We start from the raw sequence: 10,245 nt of genomic DNA on the forward strand, positions 1-10,245 counted from the left end.
ATGACGGCACTGCGCTCGCATCAGTCCTGTGTGGCATGCACACGAGTCCCGTAAGTCATTGTCAAGCAATAAACCTGAAAATCTCTATTTGTCATCGGGCAGTACTGAACAACAGGTTGAACAAAGGTGTGCTAACCATGGGAAAGAGAACAGGAAGGCAGCCAGTTGGACTGGTAGAGTCAGCTAACTTGAACCTCTCAAAGGAAGTAAGCAGCTACTGTATCTAAGGATAGTAACGACACACAGGCTCCTGGCTGGTTTACTAGTCCTGTCAGACGAACCCTTCTGGGCCCTTTAAACACAGGTTACCTCACAGGTAAACAAATGCGTATGCCCCAGTTCCCAAATGACGGTTATGTGAGTCGGAAACTGGACAAACTCAAACACAAACAGGGGTCTCTTACAGAGCGTTTTGGGAGGAGCAGGCCGAGTTCTGTTCCTGTGAACGGAATTTCAGCATGTGGCATTGTGTGCTTGATGTGAGGATTGCATTGTTTTCGTATTAAACTATGAGTAAAGCAGCTGAAACTCACCTGAGCTTCACCTGTGATTAGCAGCACAGACAATAAAGATGAAACCTACAGGAATGCAGAAAGGAATCCAACAGTTAGAAGATGGTTCCCTTTGTGTGTTTTTGTGTCTTTCTCCTAAGTGCTATTCTTAAAACAGACGGACAAACAGAGGAGCATGCGGATATTACCATGCACACACACACACACACACACACACACACACACACACACACACACACACACACACACACTCACACACACACTGACCACCAGATAAATTCAAATTGAATTCTCGATCATCTGTTTTTGCATCAGTTTAGCCTTTATTTTTGTGTCCTGTTAGATTGAGGTTTTATTTGTTGCCAGTGACACAGAACCACCAGAAACACTCTTTAGGTGAGTTTTATCCATTTTAATAATAATATTATTAATTTGTAGCAGTGTTACAAGGCCTTTCAGAGCAGCACAGACTCAAAAGCTTCACTCAGCTGAACCTAAACAAAGAGCTGCCAGAAGAGACGGCTCCTAAACGTCATCAGTGCATGTAGACAGACACTCTTGATTTCAAGATGAACAACCTCACTCCAAGTATCTTCTTCTATCTGTGATTAGAGATAAAGATAAAAATTGCAAACAAACAAAAAGTCCTTTACTAAACCTCCTGTCTGGTGGTGGTAATGAGGCTGAGGAGAGTGTTGAGAGTGAAGCAAAACCAAAGCTAACTGAATATATAGTATTTGAAACAATTTGCTTGTGAAAAATAGGACATGCAAAGTGGCTTTTTAATCTTTTTTGGTCATCAGATCAAGCAGTGCAGGAATGATGGTCATTCCCATATAAAGTGGAAACAAGGCTTTTACAAATAAATTAAAAATAAAAACAAAATCCTCACAGGTTTATTCAATGATGTTAAAAAAAAATCTTTTCAGAGATTTTGAATTGAACAAGCAGTTGTCTGTTTCTGCCACCTACTGGTGTAAACATCAACATCCCCAAGACTCTCTCATCTCTCGTTTTGTGTGTCTTGCAGGTGCTTGGCTGGGTTGAGATGCGTGCTGTAATGCCAGCTGGGAAACCTGGTTACTGTTCCTAAGTTACTTAACCCCACCTGCACAGACACCAGTGTGCCAGTTGGTCCCTTCACCCTCGCAGAGCTCTGCTTGCTTCTTTCTTTGTGCTGCCTTGTTTAACACTGGTAACATGCAGCACTCTCTTAGACAGATGATCCTGACTTTCACATCTCATTGTAATTACTGTTGTTGCTTCCTTTAATAAATTTCTTTTTTATTATTATTGCTGTGTTTGGCATGCATATCCCTTCTTTGTGGCAGCTTGCAGTCGTAACATTGGAAAATAATAAAAAATAATGTGTGGGAATTAATTAGCATGTATTAACCCTAAAGACTGCTGACAAACTCATTTCTGTTTATGATGGCATTTGGTCAATAATCTTGCTTTTTTTAATTAATTAATTTAATGATGAATTAATTCATTAATACAGACACTGCCAGACTGGAGACTCCCGGCAAAAAAAAGAAAAAAATATATTATATTGACCCAAGAGAAGTCCAGGAAACAGTATTATTACTATTGACATTAAGTAAACAGTGCACGTATTTAGTTTCTTTCCATTTAGTTTGTCTCCAAACCGGAAACTCTGGACGGATCTGTTAAGATTTGAAGAATTAATATTCTGTTTGAGAATAGCAAGTGGCAGGAAAGTAAGAGGAATCTGGTCCTTACTCCATCGCAGTGTTTAGGCGTAAAAGCAAACCGTCCAGAGGAGGGCGCTACTAAATTGAATACCAAGCTGTTACATCTAGTAGAAGAAGACGGTGGCGGCTGGACTTCACCGTCGAAGAAGAAGAGAGGGAAGACGATACCAGACCTGTCATGTAATCGAGACCAAGGTTATTCAGAAGACACTGGTTAAAAACGAGGGCTTCAATTGACACATACAGAGTGTCATCTTGGTAAGAAAAGGAGCTCAGCAGCTCGTTGTTTTCTTTAGTATTATGTGTCTGTGTCAAATCAACCGGCATTGACTTGCTAGCCGGTTTAGCTAGTGAGCTAACCATCAGCCGCATGACGGCTCCCTTTGAAATAACCGCAATAATACACCTGGTCGCTTTTTTCCCAAGTATATAGCGTTCTAGGATCGGTCTGCCTCTTATTCTTCACATTCTTGTCCATGAAAACACACTTCGACGGGCGGCAGCAAGCATTAGCAGTTACACGGAGGTCTCGACGCACGTTTTTTTTTTTTAAGGTATTTAGGGAGCATTTACCTGACATGAATGTGAGCTTATACTAGATTATTCTTTGAGCATAGTTTGATGTGCCTGCTCTTCCACCCAAAGGGGTGGCGTTTTAGCTGAACCGCATTGTTGAGGAGGCCAGCTGTTGAATCCACAGCAGAAGATTTTTCAATAGGAAAGAAACGGGTGAATTTGTGCACTGTCATGCTCATATATTGGATGCCAAGAGTGAATGACGGTCGGCTTGGACAGCTAACGCCGGATGTTGACTCTTTTATAATTGCAGGCCAAGTCGCGATGAGCGTCCCGTGTCTCTTGTCCTCAGCTGCCCGAAGCTTCAGCTTACCGTGCCCGGCCGCCGGTCTGCTCTGCTGCCGGCTCCGGGCTCCCAGCTCCCTCACAAGGTGAGTTTCATCTGGAAAACACCGGCTCTGCTTGTTGTGGTCTGGCTGCTCACTCCTGAGGCTCTGTAGAGACTGACAACGTTTCAAAGCACATGAAACCAAACTTTTCTGTATCGCTCAACACAGCTAACTGTGAGCTGTAATTCTGGTGATCTGGCTCTTTAAGTTTGCTGTTGCCTGCGGGCTATAAGGGCAAAGTCCTCTTACTGTTTTTGCATGTTCCTGTCACATATGGCTGCGGTAGCTCGCTCCTCGCTCACTGCGCGAGAGAATATTTGACCCTACAAGGCAAATGACAAAAATTATCTCCGTTTATTAAGAAATATGTCCTCTAGAAGACAAATGGACCATCTAGAGAGAACAGCGAGCAACTCAAGACAAGATGTAAGTTGATATTTTATACTTGCATGCATTCATCTCTAAGATTATTGACCCACTCTTAAACTCTGCTCTCTTCCGGTGTGTGTGTGTGTGTGTGTGTGTGTGTGTGTGTGTGTGTGTGTGTGTGTGTGTGTGTCTGTGTGTGTCTGTGTGTGTTATATGCTCGGCTGGCTGCCTAACACAGGCTGTGTATCCAGCTCAAGTATGTGGCATCATGAACGAGTCGGAGATGGTGAAACGGTTGAGATTATCTGTCCATCCAGACTTCAGCTTCAAAGCAGGACAGTGGTGAGTCGACTCTCATGGAAACTTTTTCACCGAGTCTTATCGTTATTTTTTGTCAGGTGAAGGAACGCAGTCTTAGTGTGTCATGACGCCTGAGGTATTGCATGAATGAGACCAAGACATGTGAGAAAGTTACTCTGGCTTAGATGTGTTATTGTTAAGCTAATTTGTGACCTCTCCTATTGGGACAAATGAATAAAATTGGGTTTGTGCTTCTGTCAGATGACTTCGATCAGTAGGGGTGGGTGATATGGCCAAAAAATCTTCTGTCACTGTGTATATCACAACACAGTAATTGATCTGTAAATTCAATTAAGAGATGGTTTAAAACAACCGCTCCGTGTCACATTTTCCAAATCCAAACCATGTCCACAAAGTAGAAGTCACACTGCTTCCAGTAGTAAGTTCCTTTCCCTCACCTTGGGTTGGTTTAGATGCTTCCTGTTCGATTTCTTTCCTCCGTGATTCCTTGACACTCTCTCCTTCTGTGGCGGGTTGCAAACCAGCTTTGAGGTTCATTACTGCCGACATCTGTGGTTTTATTGTCACATGCGAAGGCAGTAAGCGGCCTCGTTGCCCAAATCACGATACCATGTGAGGCAGCGGCATTCGTGAGATCATGAGATCACATGTGATCACATGAGAACTGCAAGATCACAAGAGAATCCAGCCCTGATTAGTTTGCATATTCCCAAGCATTGAAAGAAGAGTAAATAGAGGACTGCAAAACTCAACAAAAGAATACATAGTGGGAGCTATCCCTTAGTGTCTCTGCTATATATATCATATAGTGCGCATGCGCCAACCGTGCATGCAGCCTGTTGCAGTCGCTCCTGTTTGTTTTCTTAGTTTTCCAAACTTTTTTTGGGTTAGGGTTAGGGTAACTCTATTCTTTATTATTACCACTTGTATTTTTATGACTGTCATCTTGAAGCTGCGCCCTCTCCAAATATGTTGGCCGAGAGAGTTCTGGTTCAAACAATTTCCCCTCGGGGATCAATAAAGTATTTCTGATTCTGATTCTGATATGTAGCAAATTGGGGCTGGTTTCTCCAGTGATTGTGTGATGTCACGAATATAGCTGCCTTGCAAGACCACGTGATTTGTGTACATTTAAATTAAACGTAAAGGATAAAATCTCACTCAGTTATCAGAGAACTGTGCTAATGCTGGTAACCAAATGTTTTCCTGTTCTTCCCATTCTGTTGACATTGCATGAATGCAACATTAGCCTTTTTAAAACCTGTCTCACAAGTGACTATAATAACTCTTGATGAAACAGAAACAAGCAGAACCGGACAAAATATGTCTGGAGCTGCAGTCTTTTTTGCTCAGGAAGGGTCTTAACTAAGTGAAATGACCCAGAAGTATGTAAGTGACAGCCATGAAGAGAGCTGTTCGAACTCTCTAAATGCTAAAGAAAGGTGCTTTAATGCTTCCTTTCTTATCTCCTCCAGCATAGGGTACACTGGATCATCCTTTATGAAAGGAAAGGAGATTATACCATCCTACAAATCCTTGTGACAGCAACATTTAAAGCAACGCACCATGCAACATCCTTTGTCATGTGATGTAAGTGCAGTCAGATTCTCTCAGCACTGCGGTTGTCTTTTTCCAAGCCCTTATAAATTCTTCCTCACCTCTTTTTTTCGTCTCATGGTTTTTTCCATGGAGGTCAAGGAAAAGTGTTCAACACAGGAAGTGTGTTTGACCACAGCCTGAGTGTGCTTTGTGAAACGTCCCTCTGATGTCCTGTCATTGGCTGTGTAGTGCTCACAGTAACCACAAGGTGGTGGCATTGTGTTTTATTTTGTTGTCTTGGTCCTCGTGGTTTCCTTTTTCATAAAACTTTAAACAGGAGTTAAGATCTTGTATCACAGTCAACATGTGAGCCAGCTCAAGATTCCTATTGATGAGAAGAAGTCAGTCAAGGATAATTACTTAATGAGAATTCATGGGAACTTAATAAGGTCACGTGGTCAGAGGCTTGTGTATGAAACTGCTGCATGCAGTCGGGTCGCATGTATGCTTGCAGCTTTGACTGGAAAGGTGCTTGAGACACACTAGCTTGTCTCTGACTGGTGCATAACGTTTGGAAATGCTGGCACTTTCTATCTAACTTCCACTGACTCTTGCAATCATAACAGCAAGTTAAATACTTCTTCGACGAAGGCAGAGCTTTTTTTTCTGTGTCAGTGTTGCCGGTGTTAATTAGTGTACCCTTCGCATACAGTATACGTACACGAGCCCATACTGCAGGTGGGCGGTGGTGAGATATAAAACTGGCAGCCAGTTTCCCTGCAGCGTTTGATAATGAATGGAAATAGATGGAAATCCTTGAGTTTCAGTGTTTCTGAGAAAAAGGACTGTTTAGTTGTTTGTCTCCAGGTGGGAGAAGAGGAGGTGGGTGGGTGGAACATATGTGTGCGTCTTCACAGCAGATCCATATTTATGATGCCTCTGAGGGCTGTGGAGTCAGTGTCTCTCTAGTGTAACAGTGGGTCATTGTGTTGGTTGAACATTAGCCCGACTGTTAAGCATTGCTGTTTTCCTCTGGGGTTACTCTGCCTCGCTTGTTGATGGACAGATGCAACCATGTTGCGTGTAAGACTGGGACGCTGCACTTTGTTTAAACTTACTAGCAGCAAACTTACCATCTGGTTTGGTTTTGTTCTGCTTGGTTTCTGGAACAGGCTGCCCCCTTCACTGAGGTCAGAGGACACTGAACTACCTCCATTCACACTTTGACCCCCAGTTCAGCTCTTTGTTTTACTCTTGAATTAACTATTCTTCTGAGATGTGAAAAGTCAGCCCTATTTACAATCAGACTAATTTTTGTGTGAAGACACAATAATGGTAAAAATGGTTCAACTGACATGATTGTAGTTTCACAACAGCATGCACTCCATCCACATCTGTGATTGAATAATGATGTTAAATGTGTGTTGTGGTTGTGTGTGCAGGGTGGATTTCTTCATCCCCGGCGTGGAGAAAGTGGGAGGTTTCTCTATGTGCTCCTGCCCAGGTTTGCTGCAGAGGGAGGGCGTCGTTGAACTGGCCGTCAAGTACAGCAAACACCCTCCGGCACACTGGGTCCACACCAAGGTGAGAGGGACCATCAGATAGAGACACAGAGAGGGGGAAGAGAAGGGGAAGATTGCAGCTGAAAAGTAGGAATATTGTAGAAAAGTCGATTTGGTCATCCACGTGGCTGTCTAATGGTTCAGAAGATTATATTGTTTGTGGTGAGAGAGAGAGAGAGAAACGGGTGGAGCACAAGGATCATGGTGTGGAGAAAAGTTTGGAAATGAAGACAGCCACATGATCACGCCGCAGGTTATTCTAAAAAGTGAAGCGTGAAAAGGAAACTGGCAAGTCAGATGATATTTTCAGATTTTTATTTAATTTATTTATTTAGTGTTTTGTCTAAAAACACATGCTCCATGAGGGAGCATTTCCTAATCCACTGTATGAGAGTATTTGTATGAACGTGAACAACGTTTCCTTCCTGCTTCCCCTTCCATTTCTGCGCTTTGCATGTTTGTTTGCAGCGTCTGCGTTTGATGATGGGTCATAATAAATAGCTTTGAGCAAATACACCACGTGTAAATAAGTATCAGAAAGCGGTGTGATGTGTTTTGAGTGTTCTGAGACTTACAGCTCTCTGCTCGGGGATTGTTTGATGATCCGTTTGTTTGATATTGCGCTCCGACTCGTCTGTGTGAGCAGGAATAGCGTTGGGACCATGACAGCAGATTAAGAGTGTGAGCATTGTTTTGTGTTCGTGTGCTCACTTGTGTACAAAAGCAGATGGAGGCATATTTGCTTCTCCTTTTGACTTCAAAAGACCTCCTCTGCGCAACTCGTGAAGTCTTTTTCCCCCGTACCGTAACGTAGGTTTGTTGTGTGTATGCATGCTGATTTAAAAGTGGTTTTTTTATTGTTTCCTGAGGCTTCGATGTACTTAAACCTCTATTTTTCTTGGAATTTATTTCATAGCTCAAAAGGTGAATTTCAGCTGCTCAGCACAGTCTACTGCTGTCTCCTTATTCCTTTTTCTGTGTCTTTATCCTCATTGCTCCTCCTCCCTCCTTGCCCTCAGTGTACAGTGGGCTCACAGGTTGCCATGCGTGTCGGCGGGGACTTCTACTTCGACCCATCGCCCTCTGACCCTCCCGTGGATCTCTTGCTGGTGGCCGGCGGCGTAGGGATCAACCCCTTGTACTCTATCCTGCTGCACACCTCGGATCTGTTGCGTCTCAGCCGTGCGTCTGGTGACCAGGGCTGCAACGTCGGCTCTGCCCACCTCTGTTACAGTGCCAAAAACACTCAGGAGCTGCTCTTTAAGGTGTGTTTTATATGCCGCTTTTGACCGTTGGAATAGTTTGGTGTGGAATTTTAGGAAGCATGTTGATATTTAATTGTGAATGTCTCTGCTTGTAATGTCTTATTACCTGCCCTCTGTGCTCCCAGAGTTCCATCATTGAGGCGTGTCAGGAGTTCCCTGACAAGTTCTCCTGTGACTTCCACGTCACGCAACAGAGCACAGACGTCGACCCGCAGCTCCAGCCATTTCTCACCCGTAAGTCACCATGCACACACACACACACTCCTACACATGTACGCTCGTCTTTATTTAGCAGGGATGATTTAGTGACCGTCGCATTCTACAGTAGTCTGTCTTTGCTGGTTTGTCTCTGTCGTCACGTGGAACAGACACTATCAAAGACCCACATGGGAGACTCGGAGGGAATGGGTGTCGCTGCTCTGAGTTTTGATTAATTGATTGGCTTCCCCTGTGTCTCCCCAGGCGGGAGAATCACGGAGGAGAAGTTGCGGGCTCATGTGGAGCCACAGAGGACTTTGTGCTTCCTGTGTGGGCCCCCGCCCATGATCGAAGCAATTTCAAAAACCCTCTTGGACATCGGCCTCCCGAAAGACAGAATCCTCTTTGAGAAGTGGTGGTGAGCCTTTAGGATTCCCAGAAAGCTGCGGGGCCGTCCTCCTGGCTTGTGCAGTCTTCAGAGGGAGGATGTATGATGTGAGAATAGAAAGTAACTGAAATATTCCAGTGATGTGGACTTTAACAAAGACAATAGAGATTTTTTTTATTCCTTGTAATCTAGAAAGGACGACTGATCTGACTGCAAAATCTCAACTTTGTCAAGACACTGTTCAGCTCACTGCCTTACAAATCTTTGTGTACAATAGAGACATCGTGACACAGATGTCAGTCCAGCTTCAGTATCAGTCTGTATCTGACTGAGGTTTTGCAGTGGTGCTTAGTTTTACTCCAAGTTTTCACCTCACTGTTTACGTAGTAATTTATCTATGCAGACATGTCTTAAAGCAAAACTTTGACGGTTTTGGAACTTGTTTCCTTCCATAAATTAAATGAAATCAATACCACTCTCCTACCTGTTTTCTCAATATGAAGCTGCAGCCTGTAGCTGGTTAGCTTAGCTTAGCAAAAAAGAGTGAAAACAAGAAACAGCCTGGCTCTGTCCAAAGGTAACAAAACCCTCGTACTGGCTCATTTTGTGTGCTTAACTTTTTCCATCACCCTTACTAGAAGTGGTCCAGCACAGATGCTCCTGTTATAACTTCAACTTGTTTTTACAGGTTGGGTTTTGTGTAGATGAAACAAACCAGATATGATGTGTTAAATCATTAGCTTTAGGCAGATTTTGTAAACTTCAAAAAGAACCAGCTACCTGTTTCCCCCTCTTTCCAGTCTTTATGCTAAGCTAAGCTGATCAGCTGCTGGCTTTAGCTTGATATTTAGCAGACAGATGCAAGTGCAGCTTTAATCTTCTCCCCTAAATTTCAATAAGAAGGCGACTTAACATGTTTCCCAATCTGTACTGTTATTTTAAACTGTACATAAAGTGTTTTAAGGAGTGACTCATGTTCTTCTGTCAGAATACCTCTGCTAATATAACTGAAGATTTTAGAGTTGTTTGGCTGATGAGTTTTAAGTTATATTGGAGTGAGTTTTTCACATTTTACCCACATGCAGACTTCACACCGTGTATTCTTAGAGTCAGAATGCTAACAATCTCCCACACATTGGCCAGTTTTACTCGCTCTCCCACTGTTACATGCATGCACAGTGCCTATCTCACATTCACACTTCTGCATACCCATAAACAGTTTCTTCTCCCGTGGTGGAGTGAGGATCCCATGGTGCACTGTAATGGAACCTCCAGGTGGTCTCTGATTGCCTTGCATCACTGAACGTCCCTCTGAGATGGTTGCAAGCTTCTTGTTGTCGTCTCTCGGTGGGGGGTTGCGAAGTCGAGACTCATTTTCGAGTTGTTTGTGCGTTTCTTCCTCATATGAGGAAAACTGTTTATGCTGGCAACGTGAGATTTAAAGGAAATAAAGGAAATTGAGCCAATCTGT

At 43.4% G+C, this 10,245-nt stretch overlaps 1 protein-coding gene across 1 annotated transcript; it reads left to right on the plus strand.

The window, feature by feature from the left end:
* Nucleotides 1–2,352: 2,352 nt before the first annotated feature.
* oxnad1 (oxidoreductase NAD-binding domain containing 1) lies at nt 2,353–10,243 on the plus strand. Its single transcript, XM_076754645.1, has 8 exons — nt 2,353–2,485; nt 3,057–3,174; nt 3,495–3,558; nt 3,740–3,843; nt 6,804–6,945; nt 7,943–8,188; nt 8,314–8,422; nt 8,651–10,243. Exons 2-8 carry the CDS (start codon nt 3,068–3,070, stop codon nt 8,806–8,808), a joined length of 930 nt encoding a protein of 309 aa, XP_076610760.1. The 5' UTR covers nt 2,353–2,485; nt 3,057–3,067; the 3' UTR covers nt 8,809–10,243.
* Nucleotides 10,244–10,245: the final 2 nt, after the last annotated feature.

The sequence above is a fragment of the Chaetodon auriga genome, chromosome 17, assembly GCF_051107435.1.
Source record: "Chaetodon auriga isolate fChaAug3 chromosome 17, fChaAug3.hap1, whole genome shotgun sequence".
NCBI classification, from domain to species: domain Eukaryota; kingdom Metazoa; phylum Chordata; class Actinopteri; order Chaetodontiformes; family Chaetodontidae; genus Chaetodon; species Chaetodon auriga.

Excerpts from the sequence above, each read along its gene's own strand:
- oxnad1 (XM_076754645.1), top strand. The coding sequence starts at position 3,068 with ATGAGCGTCCCGTGTCTCTTGTCCTCAGCTGCCCGAAGCTTCAGCTTA. Across the intron at positions 3,175-3,494 it reads GCTCCCAGCTCCCTCACAAG|AAATATGTCCTCTAGAAGAC; the intron begins GTGAGTTTCATC and ends CCGTTTATTAAG. Across the intron at positions 3,559-3,739 it reads CGAGCAACTCAAGACAAGAT|GCTGTGTATCCAGCTCAAGT; the intron begins GTAAGTTGATAT and ends TGCCTAACACAG.